Source organism: Nilaparvata lugens, chromosome 2, assembly GCF_014356525.2.
Source record: "Nilaparvata lugens isolate BPH chromosome 2, ASM1435652v1, whole genome shotgun sequence".
Taxonomy (NCBI): Eukaryota; Metazoa; Arthropoda; class Insecta; order Hemiptera; family Delphacidae; genus Nilaparvata; species Nilaparvata lugens.
In genome coordinates this window covers 60,897,007-60,919,700 of record NC_052505.1, presented here as the reverse complement: position 1 = coordinate 60,919,700, position 22,694 = coordinate 60,897,007, and the positions used below count along the sequence as shown (strand labels likewise).

Sequence of the window (22,694 nt, the reverse complement as noted above, 5' to 3'; positions counted from 1 at the left end):
GTAGCTATGGTACTATTGCTGTCTGTTGAGACCAGGACTGGATGCAGCTCCAAGCACCCAAAAAAAGCCAATTCTTTCGTCTTGACATCTATGGAGGGGGCTGTGGGAGGGAGGGTGTTAAGGACTTTGACTTTAAAGCATTGGTCAAAGTTCTTGTTGTGCTCAGAGCCATGGGTAGGGATGGGTAGGGAAGTATTATTTGTAAAGGAAGCCCTGTGATTGTTGATCAGGAGGTTTAGGGCAGTGGTGGTTTCATATATATACATATAGCATATATATATATATATATATATATATATATATATATATATATATATCTATATATATATATATATATATAGCACATAATGGAAAACACTTCTAAGTTTTATAATATAAATTTAAACAGGATACACGGATACACATGACATGGATAGATTTAAAACACTTAAAAACTTACATTTATACGAAAATTTTCGGGAGCTGGGCCCCCTTTGTCAATCAAACAGGAAGTGAAGTGGTGCAGATTTGAGCATTCCAACGGTCGTGACCACAGAGACGCGGTAGAGATTCGTGTAGACCATAGAGCACAGACAAATGGAGGCGCACTTATTGAAGGAGCATTATGGGATTAGTTGGTGGGCCATTATGGGTTACAAGTGGGATATTTCAAATTTGAGTAGGTTATGGATAAGGAAAGGTGTAGATTATGAACTGATAGGAAAGAGGAGATCCAAAATTAGAAATCCAAAATGAAGCAGAATAAAATTAGAAAATGGGATTATAGAATTGAATTGGAATGAAATTTATTTTTATTTTTTTTATTGAAAATTTATTATATATTCGATAGCTGTGAAATTTCTTATATATGATGAAATTTATTTCAATCAAATTGAACAGTTGGTGTAGAGTTGATAGTTATGGTACTATTGCTGTCTGTTGAGACCAGGACTGGAAGCAGCTCCAAGCACCCAAAAAAAAGCCAATTCTTTCGTCTTGACATCTATGGAGGGGGCTGTGGGAGGGAGGGTGTTAAGGACTTTGACTTTAAAGCATTGGTCAAAGTTCTTGTTGTGCTCAGAGCCATGGGTAGGGATGGGTAGGGAAGTATTATTTTTAAAGGAAGCCCTGTGATTGTTGATCCGGAGGTTTTGAGCAGTGGTGGTTTCACCTATGTAGAAGGCAGGACAGAAGTTGCAGGAAAGGAGGTGGATGCAATTTTTGGAGATGCAATTACTGGATTGATGGATTTGATGGGTGTAGTTGGTGATAGGACTGGTGAAGGAAATGGAAGGATCAGTGATAGGGCAGGTTTTACAGTGGGGGCGTTTACAAGGTAGGGTACCAGGTGGAGTTGGGATTTCATCAGATGTGAGTGATTGGTTTATTAAAAATTCTTTTGAGGTTGGGAGGCTGCTTGTAAATGAGGGTGGGTGGTTGCTGGAAAAGGTGTTTGGTAGAGGGATTGGAGGAGACGACATGGAACAGATCTTCAAGGACAGGTTTGAGGTTTTCAATTCCAGGGAAGTAGGTGGTACAGAGCTTTGGAGTTTGTGGGATTTGGGAATTTTTTGTGGTTGGATTAGTGTATGTTTTGGAGGAGATTTGTTTCTGTAACAACCTTTCAGGATAGCTACATTTCAGGAGGGATTGGTGGAATTTTTTGAGGTTCTGGTCAAGGTGGTGGGGATCACTGCAAATTTTTTGGCCTCGGATTGAGAGGGAATGTGGGAGGGATCTTTTGATGTGGTAGGGATGGCAACTCTCAAAGTGTAGGAACTGTTGAGTGTGGGTGGATTTGGTGAAAGTATTGGTGGATAAGGCATTGGAGTTGGAAAGGATTACGTTGACATCTAGGAAGTTGATGGAGGTTTCAGAGATATTCCAGATGAAGGAGACAGAGTAGTTGGAGTTGAGTTGATTGAGAAATATGTTGTCAATGAAACGGAGCCATATCAGGGGGGATAGGGTTTGTTTAGAAAGGAAATCCTGTTCAAGGAGGCCCATGAATAGGTTTGCATAGGATGGTTCCATCCTGGTGCCCATGGCTGTACCCTGAGTCTGAAGATAAAATTTATCTTCAAACCTGAAGGCATTGCTTGTGAGCACCAGTTTTGCAAGGTTCAATAGGAAGGTGGTTGAAGGGGTGGAGGGTGTGGGACGTGAGGAGAGGAAATGTTCAAATCTGCACCACTTCACTTCCTGTTTGATTAACAAAGGGGGCCCAGCTCCCGAAAATTTTCGTTTAAATGTAAGTTTTTAAGTGTTTTCAATCTATTTATGTCTTATGTCTCCTGTTTTAATTCATATTACAAACTTTAAAGAGTCTTCTGTTATGTGCTATATATATATATATATATATATATATATATATATATATATATATATATATATATATATCTTTTCTGTATAGAGCTACTTGTAATATAGATACAAAGAAAATAAAAAACTCAGTACCCTTATATATAGTCGAACCTCTCTATAACGAACTTCCACTTAACGAAATCCTCTACACAACGAATTTTTACCTAATCCCATGACATTTTAGATTTTTTGCTGCTTATTTACCTCTATTTAACGAATTTCGGACCTCTCAACAACAAAGTTTTCTCTTGACTTCAACATACAAAGTGTGTATAGGAAGCAGACTGTCATTTTCAAGAAATTCTTTAGTTTCAGCAGAAAGGTCAATAGACTAAAAATAATGGCAATTCAGGTAGGAAGAAGATAGAGTGGTAGACAGTCAATAGAGGGTGAAACACATGTCGGAAATCGAATGCAAGTTACTGGAAATTGGATTCCAAGAGCTTGTTATTATTGTGGACCAGGCAGGTGAACAGCTGGACTTTCCCATTCTTGCTTTTGTCACACATTTCAATTCTTTGAACTGACTATGATGATGATGATGATGATGATGATGATGATGATGATGATGATGATGATGATGATGATGATGATGATGATGATGATGATGATGATGATGATGATGATGATGACAGTGACGAACCTGAGGAAAAGAATCCGTCAGCTCAAGAAGAAGCTCTAGAGGCTTTCAAAATTATCAGGCAAGGATTAAAAGTGAAAAATAGTGTACCAGACATGTCCGACTGTTTGAAGCATAGGACTGGAAGCAGCTCCAAGCACCCAAAAAAAAAGCCAATTCTTTCGTCTTGACATCCATGGAGGGGGCTGTGGGAGGGAGGGTGTTAAGGACTTTGACTTTAAAGCATTGGTCAAAGTTCTTGTTGTGCTCAGAGCCATGGGTAGGGATGGGTAGGGAAGTATTATTTTTAAAGGAAGCCCTGTGATTGTTGATCAGGAGGTTTAGGGCAGTGGTGGTTTCACCTATGTAGAAGGCAGGACAGAAGTTGCAGGAAAGGAGGTGGATGCAATTTTTGGAGATGCAATTACTGGATTGATGGATTTGGTGGGTGTAGTTGGTGATAGGACTGGTAAAGGAGATGGAAGAATCAGTGATAGGACAGGTTTTACAGTGGGGGCGTTTGCAAGGTAGGGTACCAGGTGGAGTTGGGATTTCATCAGATGTGAGTGATTGGTTTATTAAAAATTCTTTTGAGGTTGGGAGGTTGCTTATAAATGAGGGTGGGTGGTTGCTGGAAAAGGTGTTTGGTAGAGGGATTGGAGGAGACAACATGGAATAGACCTTAAGGACAGGTTTGAGGTTTTCAATTTCAGGGAAGTAGGTGGTACAGAGCTTTGGAGTCATGTCTGATGTTCATGTCTGTGACGTTCAGAGCTGTCATGTTCATGTCTCCTGAATCTGTACCCTTTTTCTCTCCATCCGTCTGCACCATGTAATCTGTGGTTTCTGCTGCTACAATTGAGTCTCCGTGCGTACTCTGTGGTCACACAACCATTGGATTCAAAACTGCAGTCTTCTCGGTTGAGAAAAGAGGCACATTCTCCGAAAATTTCCCCCATTTCTAATGTAAGTTTTTAAGTGTTTTCAATCTATTTATATTGTGTCTCCTGTTTTAATTTATATATATAGTGAAATCAGAGTATGGAGGAATTCTTTTTCTTTTCATATTATCCTTAAAATGCAAAATTTCAAAAAAACCTTGTGTATACATCGACGCGCAGTTGAAGAAGGAATATTTCTGCCAAATCTCATCGAATTCTATCAACGCGTTTGGCCGTAATCGCGTTACATACAGACAGACGAAAGCAAATCGAGAGTTGAAACATAATAGACCTCAATACGTTCGGTCAATTATTTTCGACTCATTATTGTTTTTCCAATCATAATTTTATTCTATTTCAGAAATACTCTACTTAGATTATTCACCAATGGATATTTGGATTAGTGTAGTGGACATGATTTTCTAACATGAAATCGACTCTATCAAACTGTGCAACTTTATTACACTAACCTTGAGCGATCTCATCATAAGTATTTTGATTGATCATTCTCTCCAATATTTTAGCCGCTTGAAACATTCTGTAGGTTGTTGGGTCAACTGTGTGCTTATCAATTCTCTTTCTACCAGTTCCTTCTTCTTTTTTAGGTTGTGCTGTCATTTTCTCCCTTTTCTCTTTTTCTTTCATGTTCTGTTGGTTTTCGTAGTCTTCTTGATAAGCGTCATAAACTATCCATTGGTTGATGTAGTCGCAGAAAGTTGCTTGGGGCGGGGGTGTGGTTTGTGCTGCTTGGTCCTGCAAATACAAGTACAAATTATAGCAATTATTCAATTTCAACATCGAAATATAATATTAAATACCATATAATATTGCACACTGTACACTAAGTAATTAAGTAACAACACCTTCGAGTCAGAGAATTCTTTAAGTAGGCTATTGCCGTTATTCAATGAATTCCCTATTATTAAGAAATCCGCACACATAGATTCGTCTATGTGGGGGGAAAAATCACAATTTTGTTTTGTGTACCTTCTTCCATTCTAATGTCCTTTGATTTGTAAATAAATTGATTCAATTTGATTCGATTTGATAATAATTATCTCAAGAAATGATAAACAAAGCCTTAATATTAACCCTGACTTTACAGTAGTGGATGTATTTTTTATCATTTGTTGAAAGCATTGATTTCAATCCATATTGTTATTTGTTTTACTGGCGGGTAGTCTACTATACAGTATTTATTACTGTATGAAGATAATGGGCTAGATCTGAAACGAATATTGTTCAACAATTCATGATTTATAGAATAAAAGGCATTCATCCTGAATTCCTGATTAATCAATTAATGAGGCTGATTAATTTTTTTTATCTAGGGTACCTACCTAGTTTCAATTTGAAACATTTGAAATCACAAATTCTATTTAAAATTTTGAAATATTGGCAGAAATTATATGGATAAAATTGAGAAATTGAATGAAAGATTTTAAAATTATCCAATTCATTGGCATAATTAGCCAATACTTGCCTCTGAAAAATGTTATAGACATTAATGTGTTTTGTTAACACAGACATGTCATAGTTTGTATTAAATAATTTGAGACTTGGCCCTCCATCCAAGGAAATTGCAGCATTGCCAATTGTGTAAAATTGCTACTTTCTCAAATTTCTTATTTAACCACACAAACAAATATCATCATCGACATTCCTGTAGAGCTGGAAAAGTTTCAGGGCTGAAGGATTAAAAGGAAATTAAATTTTTCTTATGGAATTTATAACATTGCAGGAATATGTTTTTCATTTTAATATTAGTGGTTGGTGACTCACCTTAAGAGGGTTATGTAACGTTATTCTATTCTTTGAAATGACCTTGAATTGCTTAGGCTACAATTAATATGCAATGCAAATAGAGATTGTTGCATCATTGAGGCGACTCTATCAGCATGCCCCTGTTTGCACTGCAACAAACGTTCAGTGGTCACTTATCACTAAGGCTGCCATATCTCAGTTAATATTGGTTCAATCTTGAAAAATCGATAGGCAATCCAACCTAGCAATCGATAGGCAATTAACTTTACTAAAAAAAGTTATTCTTGTAAAGTTTTTGTAAAACCAACGGTTTCTGAGTCATTCAAGAAACAAAATTTTAAATGGCCGCCATTTTGCTTTATTAATTTGAAAAATTATCATAACTTTTTCTAGCTTTGTCTAATTGTTATAAATGATCGTGCAAAGTTTCAATTTCATATGTTTTATTATTTGGTAAAATAAAATAAGTGAAAAAAGCAAAATGGCCGCTGTGTGAGTAACTGAAGACTTCCGGACAATTTGAATATGTTATTAAGATATGTTTGTTACCCAGGGACAATGCCCTACAGTATATTGGTAGGCAGTTCGTAAACACAATGTATATAGGCCTATATATAGATACTAACTCATCTCCTATAATTCTGACATAAATGATATTCAAAAGAAACAATTTTTTTGCGATATTTTTAATTTCATAGAAAAATTAAATTTCCTTTTCATGCTTCAACCCTGACATATTCTTAGCAATACAGATGACTAAAGTGATATTCAAAAGAAAAACATATTTTCGCGATGTTTTCAATTTCATAGAAAAATTTAATTTCCTTTTCATCCTTCAACCCTGGACACATTTTTAGCACTACGGTACCGGTACTGGAATATCAGAGATGCTATTCTACATACTACAATTGGAAATTTGAGAAAATCGCAATTTTACACAAATTGGCAACTCTGTTATTTCTTCGGATGGAGGGCCAAATTCCAACTTATTCAATACAAACTATATGTAGGTTGAATGGAGATATTACTAAGCATTCATATTATAATATAAATAAACATTATAATATTCTATTCAATTAATTAATACCCTACCCTGAAAGGATTGTTATAAGTGAGGGTGGCTCTTTCGCAGAAATTGAACTGATTTGTTAGTTTTTTGGCTTTTCCCCGTTGCGGAGGACCCTTCTTATCTTCCTTCGCCTCGACTTTTTCTTCTCCATCTTCGTCTTCCACGCCATCCGCATCCGCATCCACTTCCGCTTCCGCGTCTCCTTCGGCATCGTTGTCTCCATCTCCTTCCACCTCATCATCTTCTCCTTCTCCCTCTTCTTCTCCTCCTTCTTTCTTCTCTGCTTTGCTGGCATCTGAGCCATGCTCTACACCTGCAAGCCCATTCCACACTTTCAAAATTGAATATTTTAATTAATTTAATCTTAAACTGTCTTGAAAACAAGATTTAATTGTGTTCCAACAAATTCAGAATTCAGAAGCAGAATTCAATGAATTTATTACAGCATGAGTATAATATACTCATTGAATAAAAGCTCTACCAATCAACTTTTATCAGCAAATATTAAAATTGCCTTGCCTGTTGATTCCAAATCCGATAAACTAATAATAAAATAAAAATTCAATCAATAGGTTCTGCAGCTTGTTTCAATAATTGTAAACTAGCAGGTAATCCGTGCTCTGCAAGAGTCTAATTTAAAACTTGACAAACTGAAAAAACTTGACCTACTTAAATCTTGAAGAATTTAAAATAGACCTATAACCATCCTCGGTAAATCAATAATCTATAATATGCAAAATTAAAAGTTATCAGTTGAGTAGTTCAGACGTGATGATGCGTCATTCGTGAATTTTCTATCCCGTACATGTATAAGCCGATACTTTCTTCTATTATATTATATAGATTATATATTGTATTGAAGCTCTCAATGTGATTCTCAAACAGCAAAATGTAATTGAGGAATACGGAACATATTGCAAAATGTTTATTGAATTCAATGCCTGCAACGTAAACCTGGATTACTAGTATTTAACTAGTTTCTATTGCAAATTATTAATTTCATCAAAGTATTCCAACATAATAAGTATTTTAAGCATTGAAACAGAACAAATTTTTCAAGTATTTCCAAATATTTATATTATTATACTGTAGGTTATTTGTTAGGTAATGATGTTGTAGGCTATTTGTAAATTGTTTTTCAAGTTTTAGGGTTTCTAGAAGACACCCTACTGAAACATAACTTCCCTTTTCTAGTGTTTCAACTTGTTTTCAATGCAAATCTTCTATTGAATTCGAATTTAATTAATTATAATTAAATGTTAGAGAATAACAAATTCTGCAGAATCCTTCATACTTATCTACTGGCCCAAGAATTGTTAGAAGCTAGAAGAATATATAAGTGAATAGATAAAATTGTTAACCTTCAACAACTAAAAGCACATACACACAAAAGAAATACTAGAAATGAATTTCAAAATAATGTTCATACTGAAAATCTAAGAATTGAAAATAATAATAGAGTTAAGCTATTATAAAGAGAAATATGGCTTTACCAACATCTACACAATACAGTATTCTAATCAAAATCCAAAATGTTTGAAACTTCAAAAAGACAAACTTGAAGAGACAACACAAAGAACTTGAAGACACAACACATCACAACACAAAGACGCTTGATAATCGTGTTTTAATATTAACTGTATAATAAATTATACTTTCAACAGTGAAGATTTTAGGTTCCAGCCTACTGTTAAATTAACAACAGATTATTATTTGTATAATAATATCAAACGAGCTATAGGGTGTCCAAAGTAGGGTTTATCAACAATGTTATAAGTCCATCATGATAATTGATTATTATAATTATTAGACAGAAAATGTTATCTGAAATATCGTACCTGTTCATAATTTATTCTTTATCGACGATTTGTTCCCGTATGGATGGATAAGAAAAGGTTTGATTATATTTTCCATTGTAGAAACTATGACGTCAGGATAAACAATATTCAAAGGTTTGGTGAAATACAATTTTTAGCATCAAGATTGAGTATTGTTTTGGATTGAGTACGGTATGGTATCTTGTAGAGCTACTAAACATATATCTTTTAAAATGAAACAGTTTGTGGGTACCTTGTTTATTTTTCATTTATTATTTTTTTATAATTTGGAGAAGGCAGGCTACTTTTATCGATGAGCCTATTCAACATACTGAAATGGAATTGTATACTGATTGTTTCCAGTGGGGAGAGCTGGATCTTTGAAAAACTGTGGAAACAAATAAAGTTTTGTAAAACTGAGTAATTCCAAGTGTTTTGGAGAAATGTGTAATGAGTTGTTGGATGTTCAATAAAGAGACTCACAAAAGAAAAGGACAATGGACACATAGGAGACAAAACACAAGAGACGTCACATTTTTGTGCAATAATACAAGCGAATTTCATAAAATTGTGAGTTGAGAAAAATCTGCGTCTCAAATTAACTGACTGTCACCACCGGTATATTTTGCTTCCTCTGGCTCTCCATATTCTGAATAATCCATTGTACAGCGGAAACATAATAACATGTGTTAAATTTCATGTATGAAAAATCTTAGAGAATTATTTTCTGTTGAAAAGTGAACATAATTTCTGTTGTTACACCTGAAACAATACTGTATTTAGACCTAAATATTGAAAAATTTTCCAAATAGTCATTCCTATTCATTAGCACCTTATTTAAAACTACTTGACCTGAAAAATATGAATTAAAAAATATTAACACAATATAGTCTCTATTCAATAGCAATATAGTGTGTTGTTCTAATGATCAATTACTCAAATATAATTACGGTATTTATCAAATGGCAATTTTCGTTGCAATGATATTGTCTTGCAACAGTCGTCTCATTATGTAATGATATTTTGCACTGCGAATGTCTATTACAATTACATGTCTATAAAGAATTTTTGGTGCACAACATAAATAGGCTACACTTTTTGTAATGACACTGTGTTCCGGTACTGTAATATTATAATTTTTGCTTTCACTGATGGAGCTCTTTTTAATGTGATACAGCTGAAGAGATACATTTGGAAGACTTTGGCCATGACGTCAGAAATGCTTTGGCAAGTGAAAATTGAAACTAAATTATTATATAAACTCAGTATTTTTGGATTACAGTATTCTTGGATAAGGCCGAGCGAATCGAGTCTGCCGGCTAGTAATATATAGAGAGTGTGAAAAGTCTGAGAACGGCTTAATAATCTCATACACAAAGGTAATTTGACGGTGGGTGTGATTGGGCATCCTACTCATATTGAAAATACTACTTCACTACCTATATGACATCAAAAATCTGGTCCGCCATATTAAATATACAATTTTGTTTTTTAAATAGGAAGGTGGTTATGCGATACGTGATTTCAATATGGAATTTCAAGAGAAAATAAATTGCGGAAACCGCATATTGATATCTCAAACCGTTTCGAAGATATTCACATTATTAATCAATACCAATTATCTATTTCATTTCTGATTTGCATGGTATTGATTTATAATGTGAATATCTTCCAACGGTTCGAGATATCAATGTGCGGTTTTCGCCATTCATTTTGCCTTGAAATTCCGTATCGAAATCATGTATCGCATGACCACCTTCCTATTTAAAAAACAAAGTTGGATTCAATATGGCGGACCAGATTTTTGAAATCATGGTAAAGTCATATTTTCAATTCTAGTAGGATCCCCAATCACACCCACCCATCACACCCACCTTTGTGTATGAGATATTAAGCCATTCTCGGACTTTTCACCCACTCTGTATAGTATCAAAAATAGTATATCTAGTATAATATTATTTATAGTATATATTATAGTATAATAGTATATCTTGTAACTAAGAAACATATTTTAGTTTACTGCAATGCATATTTTTCTCATAGAAAATTAGGAATATCTCTAATTGAGTTCAAAATGCATTGATGAGAAAATTTAGCTTTGTTTTTGAATTCATTAAGAATCAATCTTAGGTTTCTATTCGTGTTATAACCATTATAACTGTACTTGACCTACTAAGTGTTTTTTGTATTATTTAAAGCACAAATAGGTACTTCTTATCTTACATATGAAAATGTTTAATGTGTTGTAGGTTGTAGCTTCTATCAATGCACAAAACTGCCATATATACGGTACGCATTTGTCAGTGTATTACAAGAAATCATGTTCGAGAGTAAACTCTCTCTAGCTTATTATGTGATTAGTATAATGTTTTGTTAGTATAATGCCTTGTTTTCTTATGAATTTGAGTGGTTCAGATATCACATTGCTTTTAAGGTAACTTAACAATGAATTATGTGTTTTCTTTCAGGTTCACACATTGCCTGATACTCTGGGAGCAACCAGTAGTAGCAGCTCTATCTCCAATGTTGAAAGAATGCCTCTCCCCAACAGTAACCTCAACATTATCTTGGAAGGGCCAGAAAAAACTGTTTTATTTGAATTGTATTGATTTCAATGTATTCTAGATTCTATGTGACTACTGAGAATAATATTGCAATGACCTACAAAATTGAAATGAATTTTTTGAATTTTCAGTTTCACAAGAAATGTTAATTTTTTATGTAATATATTCTATGTATTATAAATGTAATACATACAGAGTGAGTATATGTATGGGAAACCTTCAATAAGTTGTAGACTTATTGTAGCTGAGACTGTTGAGACTGTTAATACTTAGTTGAGACTATATTGAGACTGTTCAATTGTAGTTATAACACTGTAACTTTCAGGATAATTTATTGGTCGAATACTCCACCTTTTGACGTACAACTGAATTTCAACCCCCATTTCAAAAACTAAAACTTCAATCAGCCGCCATTTTGGATATAAGCATGATAGAACATTCTTAGATGTCATCTTTCTTGTTTTGAAAAGGCCTAAAAGATGATGTACCACACAATGGGTGTTCACATTTGAAGTACGGTATTTCAGTTACAACCCCTCATTTCTTTAAAAACTGAAACTTCAATCAGCCGCCATTTTGTATACAGATATCATAGAACATTTTTATTGATGAAATTTCATTCATCCTGAATAACTTTTAATTAACATTGAAATCATCTTTGCACTAATAATTAAAATTAACTCTTACGTGCTAATACATCACACTAGCATTAGCGTTGCTCTAATAAAAGAACTACCAAAATATTAGAGTTTACTTTTAAATTTGCTGTACCTTCAATATATTCAGCCTCAAGTTGGAGAAGGGCCTCTGGCGACTCTTTGTGCAGAGATGTTCCAGCATATTGAAGCAGAGTTATGTCATGTGGAGTGGTTGGACTGGGAATGAACGATCTCTCCCTAAAACTGAATTCTATGAGATTTTTTGGTATCTGGTGATTGACAGTAGTTAGAACCCTTGCTAATTCTTCACTCAATTCCTGTAAGTCAAATAATTATTATCAACATTAGAGAACAGTAATATGTTAGTAATTATACAAACAAACCAATTTATTGAATCGAAAATAGGATCGTTTGAATGTCTGATATTATTTATCATTACTGGCACCTCTCTGAATAGAATAAGCTAGAATAAATCCTATCATATTAAGCGAGCAATTTCTGTATATCTGTATATATTTTTATATTTGGTTATTTATATCCAATGGATCTCAAAAACGACTCTAACGATTTTCACGAAATTTGGAACATAGTAGGTTTATGATATAAAAATTCGATTGCACTAAGTCTAATCCCCTGTCGCTGAACGACATTAAAAGGATAATTCATCCTTGGAAGAACAGCTGAGACTTTCGTGGTCTGTAGACAATAAAAAAGTGAGTGAGACCAATACCTACTATTACTTCAGGCCCCACAACTGATCTCTATGATAAACTATGACGTCATCACATGTAGATCGATGATCTACTGGCGGTAAGTAAGCGAAATAAGAGCGCTGATGCTTGTTATCACATCTGATATAGTAATCAACAAAATTGGAATTACAATAATTCAATTTTCACGGTCTTCCATTTCAATGAATATGGTTTGTTTATCATTTTTCTAATATCCGTTTGTGAAAAGTAATAATGAATTTGGGGTTTCAAATCATGGGATACTGTTGTGTACCTAATTGTCGCGGGAATTATAACAAGATTCCAAAAGTTTCCGTACGGTATTTTCATTTTCGAAAGATGAAACTTTGAAACTAAAATGGATACAAGCAAGAAGAAGGAAGAACTTCAATATTCTACAAAACAACGGTTCACATGAAGTGTGAAAGAACAGTGTAAATAAAGTGTGAGTGGAAAATTTAATTAAAGTGTGAAAGAACAGTGTGAATAAAATGTGAAATAACAGTGTAATTAGAGTGTGGAAGAACAGTGTTAATAAAGTATGTGGAAGAACTTTTGAGCTAATAAATTAAAAAGTAAATGCAAAGTGTTGGAACTGTCCATAACATTCTAATATTAAAGGTTTTACCTGACTGAAAAAAATTCTCCTGATGGGTTTCTTTGTACCACAGATTTATTGTGATCAAGTTTGTGGGAGCCTCTTTCCTAAAAAGAGTTACATCATCTAATTTGGTTCATCTTTGATTTACCTCTCCTTCGATTCTGATACAGGCTATTAAGTATTTTTGGTTGAGATGAATTTATCAATAGCTCTATCACTAAATCGAATAGGCCTATGTCTATCAAGCTGAAAGTATGGATAAATCATTGCATTTGTGGAATAAAGTGTTTTTATTCCAATAAAATTTATATTTAATAAAATACAAATGTCTTTAATCCAAAATTTAGATAGTATTTTATCCAATAAAAATCGATAGAGTAACAAAAGTTAGAGAGCATACATTGATGAGTTAGTATAAACTACTATGATCTAGGAAGAATCAATCTACATGTTATGACGTCATTAATTAGTTGTGGGGCCTGAAGTAATAGTAGGTATTGGTGAGAAGCACTCGGTCCGTGGAAAATCAAAATATCTCATCCCCGAAATTCATAAGCTAACATATAGCCAACAGCTGTAAAATATAAACACGATCATTTTAAAAGAATTGTGTTCTATTTATTAATAAATTCCTATTATATTAAGCGAGCAATTTCTGAATATATGAATATATATTTTTATATTTGATTATTTGTATTTATTTATATTTGCTGGTTATTTATATTTTTTATGGTTATTTATGTCCAACGTATCTAGAAAACGGCTCTAACGATTTTCACGAAATTTATTACATAGTTGGTTTATGATATAAAAATTCGATTGCACTAGGTCTCATCCATGGGAAAACTTGCTGAAGGACATGAAAAGGATAATAATTATTCATCCTTGGAAAAACAGATGATAATTAGGTCGGCTGTCGATAACAGAAGATGCGTGTGCCTGTGTGGGAGATCAGCTATGTAATCAATCAGCTTACCATATCTTGCGAAAAATCTAGAAATTTTAATAGACTTGATCAAAATAATCTGATTTGTTGACATGACATGGTATATCATAATATTCAAAGTTAATAATTATTTTACATTTTTAAGTGATTAGTGAGTGTTATCCCGTGTTATCTGATGGGTACGTTAAATTGTCGGTCCCGGCTGAAGTATGACAGTCGTAAGGCCCATTGACGGCTTAAATTATATATTCAGGCGGTGGGACCTTCCCGCAAGGGAGTCCCCACCAACAAAAGCCTTACGAATTTTACTAGTGAGTGTTATTTTGTTATTCAATTTGGTTTGTAAGCAATCTAAATTATAATTTTTCTGTTTTCAAATATTTGGACTGAAAATTTGACCTGAATTCAAGTGTATGGAACATAACCTACTTTTTGGACCATTTATAGTGTATAAATCAAAATTCGGGGAAGAAACAGTTTGGGCTGTGCCTGTTAGTCATTTCCCAATCATTTTGAAGTATTGTGTTCTGTTTATCAATAAATAAATAACGAGCGAAGCTCGGTGCCCCGATATTATAAATGAATCGCAGTTGTCTGTAGGGTTCATGCAGATTTTTCAAGTAATTTTTTATACTGAACACTACCGTAGCCTATTCTCACAAGATTGTTATTTAAAAAAAAAATTGAAATAGTTTAAACTAATAGAAAATCATGATTATTAGAACTGAAATAGTTTAGGTTACACTGTGGTAGGCATCTAATTTGTAATCTCGACTCAAATATGGACTCCAATGTTGAATTCATTGTCTTCTCAATCATATATATGATAACAATCATAGAGGGCCGGCTGCGCCCTAACTCCGCCCTCCTAGGTAAAAATAAAGGCAGCCAATCTATTCTATATATCTTTTCGGAATAAAAACAAGAATTTTCCCTATTTCTCCGTTCATCATTTAGTTTTTAGTATTCTCCATTTCAGGAATTAATTTACTCATAAATTGTGACTTAGTTTTTTTTAATCAACCTATTCTGCATAAGTGAAAAGTTACCGTTAATGATTGAATTTACATACGGTACCGTGTACCTGTATTTTCGCAATTGAGATAAATGGTCGCCTGTAGTGTACAGTCATCGCGTATCAGCAGAATGTTAATAAAGTAGTTTGTCCGTTTGAAATGTTATAATAGTTTTTACATTATTTTAATGAATCAAATTGATTTATTACATCCGGTAACGGAGCAGATACCATACTCCAATCTACTCTCTTTCTATTGTGAAAAAGGTTTTAATTTTTAGCTTATAGACAAAATATTGTACACTCCTGTTCTGTTTTTTTGTATATTTGTTTTATTTCAATAGTGTCATCGCTATTTTTAATAATCAACTGCTATTCTAATATTATTGCCAATAACCTATGGTATATGTTGATTTCAACAACGTGTAGCTCTTAGGTACTCTATTCAATTACCTTTTCTGGAAGTTCTAGCTGATCTTCTGGTATTATGAGATTTCTACCTCTCATTAGAATTTCATTTTCATTGTCGTTTTGATCTCCAGTCTCCCCTTTTATTTTTGACACACTGCCATGCTTGACCATGGCCCGTAATTTTGTTGGCTGTAAACGAAAAGTTTACTGGATCAATGAGAAATTGATAAAAATATGACGTATGCACTCTGTATTATTTCATAAGGAAATCTATCTAAATGTCGATTTTAACATAATCTAAAGTACTAAAAGTAGATCTCCTGTATGCGTGTGTTGAGATTTGCCTGAAAGTGTCAGCATTGTTCAAATTGGAAGCATTGATATTATTCATAAGGTGATATCGTACTCGTATTCATCAATGTACCTAGAATAAGCTTACAATATACATTGGCATTTATCATAACTGGAATAAAGCAAACAATTAATGTAGATAGCTTGGAATAAAAATTGACTGTTGAAATTAAATTTACTTTTAAGGTAAATAATATTTGTTTTGGCGGTTAAGCTGTAAACATCTTGATGCCAGTTGCATAAAAGCTAGTTCAATTTAAATTGTGATTAATTTCACGATAACCAATTAGAGAAGACTTTTTTCAAAAGATCCTTCTCTGATTGTTTCTTGTAAAATTAATCACGATTCAAGTTTAACCGACTTTTTTGCAACCGGGTCATGTAGTTGTATTATTTTTATTGAAATGCATATTAAATAAATAAATGGATCAGTAGCCAAATCGTCTTGAAATTGCATCCTCAATAAGAAATATTCGATTTATTATATTGATCAATTAATCAATAAAGATAACATAACTTTATTCATTCTTTTATTGTTCAATTTTTTGTTAATAGCTTCATTCATTGAAACGTTTTTATTTCTTAATTATCTAAAAAAATTATAATTGAAAAATAATGTTAATCAGCTTACAATGATTAAATGAAATACATATTTTGGTTTTTTCAATAATACATTTTATCTGTGTCATTTACAATATTTCAATTCAGTCGTTAAACATCATTTGTAGAATTAAAAATTGCCTATTCATTTGATTATTTATTGATTTTTATTCATATAAAATAAATAAATATTAATTGAAAAATTTCTTTAATTCTGCTGCATATACGGTACCGTATTATTCATTTGTGCAATAATTTATCTATTCGAATTTTTTTCATAAAGCGACAAATATGTTGATAAATTTATCAATATTAATTTTTGAATAAATTAATAAGAAGTGTTTAACAACATTTCTAAATTAACTGGAATTTATTCAACTTACCTTTACTGCAGCTCTCTTGTCCATGACTTCTACTTATGAAATGTTTACCTTATCAGAATATTGATCAAATATTTCTGTGTCAAAAACAACGTTTTATTATCCTTTAACAATTAGTAATATCATAAAAAATATTGATATTTTCAGCTTATATTATTGATAAGCACACTAGAGTTACAATAATCGTAAAGAGACAAGCAAAGCCATTGATTTGAACGTATGATTTTGAAATCATAATTCATCTGGCTACGAACAGCAGACAGGCTGATGATTATCTGAGATATGAAATTTGATAACTTTTTTGGAATATTAAATATGGGTTATTTGATTTCAACCATAGTACATTTAATTCCAAATTGTTGAAAAAATTAAAACAAGCGATTTAAATGTGCTTTAGCACCAATAATCCATATACTATTATTCCAAGTATCATATTTCATAATAATTTATTATAATAATTTGTTAATCTAAAAAACAAATCACAGTACAAAAATTTGAAAATAGTTTTTGTATTCTTATTATTGTTTGATTTGATGCTAATTTTTTTATGCTCTACTTACATTATTGAATCTCATCAGAGTAGATTTCTTTTGCAGTTGTGAAAATGGCATAACTGCTTAGTAACTTAGTTACTTAATACACAGTAATTAGTAAGAATTTAGCTCTCTCACAGAACGTTTATCCTTATTGATTTGGCTCCCATAGCAACCTTCTAGCATTCTTTTTCTAGGCGAACTCTTCTAGTCTGTGATTATTAGAGAGAAACACTACTAGTATCAAACATACTAGTATCTAGTATCTATTTGTAAAAATCGCAAAAATAAACAGAAAATTTGTTTTCTATTTAGAATGGTTTGTCAATTTAATTATTCATTAGAGTGACAATAAAAAAAATATATTGTAAATCTAAAAAAATTAGTTGGGCAAAAATCAACCTTATGAATAAGTTAAATGATGATTAGTAGGAATTAGTATAATGTACCAAGAATATTCTAGGTACATTGGTTGGATGTATTTTTGTCACTTTTTCAGTTCAAATTCACTTGTATTGATTTCATTTCTCACCACAAGACTCTTCATTCAGTTCTTGGTAATAAGCAACCTAATAATTACAATTATTGTAAATAAGAGATCCTAATAAAAAATACTGCAGTAAAATATGATGTATAAAAGATGCTTATTTATTACTTTATTCATTCTATTCATTATCTATTTTAAATCTGGCCACACTAATTCATTGTCTTAATTCATTTATCACATAAATTATTAATTATTAATTGTGAGAATAAATATGAATATTGTACTGGTAGGTGCATGTAATTCAAAAGTCAAATATGAATAACAAGTTTCCTATGTAATAGAAAGAGGTTTAGGTAATTCCATTTTATATAGAAGAAACTCATTTTTTATTAATAATACAGTTATATTTTCAATAGAAATTGAAGTAATAGCACTATACTCCGAATTAGTAGATAATATAATTATGTACAATTTGTTGAACATTCACTGATTACAGTATATTATTAAAATTACATAACGGTACTGACAATTATTTTGTAGAATTGTCAACAAAGAAATCATTTTCCTAAATCTCAGTCATCATTCGAGTAATAATAGCTTTAATAGTCAACATGTATAACAGTTAAACAAGGATAATTTACAATCCAAATAATTTTTCTGTAAACATAATTTTATTTCCTTGAAGCTACAGTATCGGTATTAAATAAATATAGATCTGTATAAGCATTATATTAAAATTAAAACATCATTTTAAAAATTACTGGATAATTAATAATAATTGATTTCATGTATAACGATTGAGCAAGAATCCTTCCTTTATTAGCACAACTCTATTTTCATTTCTTCGCTCATTGTCAATATCAATATAATGAATACATATTAACATACGTGTAGATTCATATTGATCCGTCTCAATAATTTACTTGCAACAGTTAACGTCTATCAAACATTAGGCGAAAATACCTTATCTTTAACCTATGGTGGGTATAGCCTAATAAATTATATATAGCCTAATTATACTCGTATAATATTCAAATCACAGAACAGAACAATTTTTTTAAATTATTCATTATTTTTATTATTAATGGTAAAAGTCATTACTTCTCTCTTCATAATTGGATGAAAATCTCTTCAACTTATTCATTATTCTCATGTGACAGGAATATGAAACTCATCTTAAATGTTAAAGATTCTTTACAGATTTGAATGTTTGTATCTCAAAGCTCAAGTTGATCAAAGTCATTTTTTGTCTGTATCGTAAACACCACACCAAAACAAGGTATTATTTTTTTATCTAGGTCTTTATCTTTTGTAATGCTTATACTGTGGCATTTGTTTCTTTTATAGTGCTAGTTCATGAAAAGATATTGTTAACACTTTGCACAGAGATGTTGTGGAATTTCTCCATATTAAGGTGAAATAAAAATATGTTGTCAATTCCACAAAGTTTTTATTTGAGTCCAAACTAGTTTCGATGCACATGGCATCATCATCATCATCATTGGTAGACTCGCAGTCAGATGATGCCAAGTGCATCATCGAAACTAGTTTGGACTCAAATAAAAATTTTGTGGAATTGACAACATATTTTTATTTCACCTTTAAAGATATTGTCTTAGAACTTCTGTATTTACTGAGTTGATGATTTACTATAATTTTATTTGTTTGAGCTCAACAAATCCTTTTCCTATTGAGGGTATTTTGCGCTGAGTTAAACAAGTATTCCTAGTCAACTTTAAAGCAGCACACTTCTGCTCTGAACAATTTCTTATGTGTTTTTCATATTTGACTATCAGACCATTATCTCCCCCATTGGGTCCCGCGACATAATTGCAGCTAATATTTTTTCTAATGCAGCACTCATAATATTCGGGATGTAGAGTGAAGAATTCACGAATATCTACAAATTTCACATTACATTTTTGCGCAAGAATGCCACTAACATACACGTCGTCAATCCAGAAATACTTTTCTGTTGTTGACTGTTTGATAAGACATTTAGCAAAGTCAGGAGTTGTAACATACAACCAGCCTGAGAGAAATTTTGGATAAGATGATAATTGAAACTCTTCTTTCGGAACAAACCATTTATTAGCTTCCAGTCTTATCGGTTTCATACCTTCTAATAAGTAGCCCATCATATCAAATCCACCCTGATTCTCATCAATGATGGTGGACAATTTATACAAATCTACAACTATGTCATCATCCATTTTGATAATAAACTTGACATCCTTACACCTTGTTGCTGCCCATCTCAAACCCATGGTGTGCTTATAAGTGAGATTTCTATAAGCTTCCAAAAAATTACCTTGAAGGATATCTAGATACCTTTCATTCTCATGGATGATCGCGTTTTGAGTTATGTCTGACTGCTTCTGCTTGAGTTTCCCCAATAGGAAAACCCTTCGAATCCCAAGTTTTTCAATCACTGATCTCGGATAAGCCCTTCTTATCGCACTCCTACTCTCAATATTACCAGCAAATGAAGTAATCAAAAGCACTGCTTTAAAACTAGGAAGTATTGAATCACAAGGTTGGTCTATCATGTATTTAAAATCTTCAAAATCTATCAGTTGTCCTTCTTGTGGTGTCTCCAATAAATCATTTTCAACTCTAAAAAATCCCAGCTCTTCTCTCCTAGGCAGAAACATATACTTCAAAAACGGATCTGAATTTAAATTTTCTCCAAATTCTAAAAAAAGTAATATTATTAAAATTGTAAAAAGTAAGAGGAATATTAGAAACTGTTTCCAAACCATCATCGCGTCATATTTTGTTAAATTGCATACAATGAATCGGAATCTCACGTTTAATAGAGAATTGTATTTTATTAAAAGAGCATTGACTCTGACAATCAATAATTCATGCCATTCTGTCATCATTGTAGACTGTATTATTATAGTGGAAAAGCCCAGGACACATTACAATAAGATGGTAAAATCTCTCTATTTATTAGTATTTTTACAAAAAAAAATTAAAATAGTCCATTTTTTAATTTGGTACCTATTAGTTACAGTTTTATTTTATTTTTAGGTACGGTACAATTTTAGTTGATAGAAATAATAAATAGTTTTCCAATAGGCTACTATTTCAACCAGTCTTACTTTTTGAAAATTACCTATATCATTCAAGTGATGATTTTTGAAAATCACTCTATTTCATTCCTCAATATTTGAATTGTACAGTAGTGCATTCAAATCATAGCGTAATTTACTTTTTGTGTCATTTATCCCATACCTATTTGCTGAATGTTTTTCATACATGGCATCTTTAATTAAATCACATTACCGGTATCAAATTTTAATTTATCAATAGCTCGGAATTTCATATATTTATTATTCGTGCATCCCAAGTTTGAAAAAAATTGGTTACATTAATATTAACATATTTATTATTGAAGCATCTGAATAGACTGAACCACTCATGCATGGCAAAATCTATAATAATTGAGTCTTTCTATCTTTGTTTGATTAATTTCAAGTTTAATCCCTAAAATTTACGTTTTCAGAAAGTTGGTCTCATTGGAAATCTCCAAAAACGAAGTGAAAAATTCATAACAAATCACATAAGGGTTAAAAAATGAAAAATTGATATGATAGAATTATTTTGAGCAATACAATCACAAAATTGGAAAGGTAGACTATTGAAGACTTTTTATAAAGGTGGAATTATTCAAAGTTTCCATAAAACTAACTCTTTTAACAGTGTTTTCCACCAAAAGTAGTTATCAACTCACAGAACTTTCACTACGGTATTATTCAAGACAATTCACTCTTTCGTCAACATTAACTTGCTCTTACGACGGTTTCAAACGATAGCACTTTCCATAAGCACAAAAACTCATTTTCAAAAATATCACGGAGTGCATTGATGAACTCATATGAAACAATTATTTTAAGTTGAAGGGTCTAGCAATCGTAACAGCTGGCCTGAGTTAAATGATCTTCAACAGAAAGACGAACTAGGTTACAGAGTTTGTGAACCAAAATCAGCCAACCAGTACAATCCAACTAGTTATGTACGCTGTAGGCTGTACTAACTGTACTGAAACTACTGAACGAAAGCGACAACATAGGCTACAACACAGCTGTCCACAGTCTAGAACAACTCTTTTCCCTCTCACTTTTTCATCATTCCTTCTTCATCAGCTCGGTGTCTCTCACAGGATGAAGATCTATATATGCTGTAAGTACCAGGATTCTATCACTATACCAAGTGACCAAGTATCTCTCCATTCAACCAACTGTTGCTCAATCTCCATCTCTGGTATTCTTCATCTTTCAAATTTTACTTTGATTTTAAATGTTCCAAACAAAATTGAATGTGCTTTTTGTCTATCGCTTGACGATGTACGGTACTGTATGTACTGTACTGTGATAGGGGAAAGTTATGCAAACAGAAACAGCAGTATTACAAGAAGTTTAAGAAAAAGGCTCGCATAATAGTACCAGGCCTAATGTGACGATATGAGTACCTAATTGTTATGTGATAATAGGTAATGTAATATCTAATATGAAGCATAAACTGATGGTCTAGTTTGAAACCATGATTGTTAAGAAAAAAACCTGTAATAAAGAAAATGTTGCACACCTGTTATTAAAACACACACACACACACACACACACACACACACACACACACACACACACACACACACACACACACACACACACACACACACACACACCACACACACACACACACACACACACACAACACACACACACACACACACACACACACACACACACACACACACACACACACACACACACACACACACACACACACACACACACACGATTGACAGATCAATTTAAAGTTTGAGAAAAAGATACACACAATAATAATATGAATAAT

At 32.4% G+C, this 22,694-nt stretch overlaps 3 protein-coding genes across 4 annotated transcripts in view; 1 reads left to right on the top strand and 2 right to left on the bottom strand.

Moving 5' to 3' along the window:
* Window positions 1-11,122, top strand: part of LOC111043948 (fukutin-related protein) — a 248,882-nt gene extending 237,760 nt beyond the window's left edge. The window contains exon 4 of the mRNA XM_039422344.1: window positions 11,022-11,122. Within this exon, the coding sequence (XP_039278278.1) occupies window positions 11,022-11,038 (17 nt within the window). The 3' untranslated portion in view covers window positions 11,039-11,122. The remainder of the gene's footprint in view (window positions 1-11,021) is intronic.
* Window positions 1-18,092, bottom strand: part of LOC111050885 (dynein intermediate chain 2, ciliary) — a 69,396-nt gene extending 51,304 nt beyond the window's left edge. The window contains exons 1-5 of one of the 2 annotated variants that reach the window (XM_022337260.2): window positions 17,372-18,092; window positions 15,523-15,669; window positions 11,889-12,093; window positions 6,760-7,049; window positions 4,374-4,656 (exon numbers count right to left, since the gene is read on the bottom strand). In XM_022337260.2, coding sequence (XP_022192952.2) covers window positions 4,374-4,656; window positions 6,760-7,049; window positions 11,889-12,093; window positions 15,523-15,669; window positions 17,372-17,422 — 976 coding nt within the window. In that variant the 5' untranslated portion in view covers window positions 17,423-18,092. Of the gene's footprint in view, window positions 1-4,373; window positions 4,657-6,759; window positions 7,050-11,888; window positions 12,094-15,522; window positions 15,670-16,814; window positions 17,275-17,371 lie in introns of those variants that run through there. The other variant, XM_022337270.2, reaches the window with a different exon arrangement.
* Window positions 18,093-18,232: 140 nt separating this feature from the next.
* Window positions 18,233-21,914, bottom strand: LOC111050901 (beta-1,3-galactosyltransferase 5). The gene has a single exon (XM_022337282.2). The coding sequence runs from the start codon at window positions 20,714-20,716 to the stop codon at window positions 19,481-19,483; it is 1,236 nt and encodes a 411-aa protein (XP_022192974.2). The 5' UTR covers window positions 20,717-21,914; the 3' UTR covers window positions 18,233-19,480.
* Window positions 21,915-22,694: the final 780 nt, after the last annotated feature.

Excerpts from the sequence above, each read along its gene's own strand:
- LOC111050901 (XM_022337282.2), bottom strand. The coding sequence starts at position 20,716 with ATGATGACAGAATGGCATGAATTATTGATTGTCAGAGTCAATGCTCTT.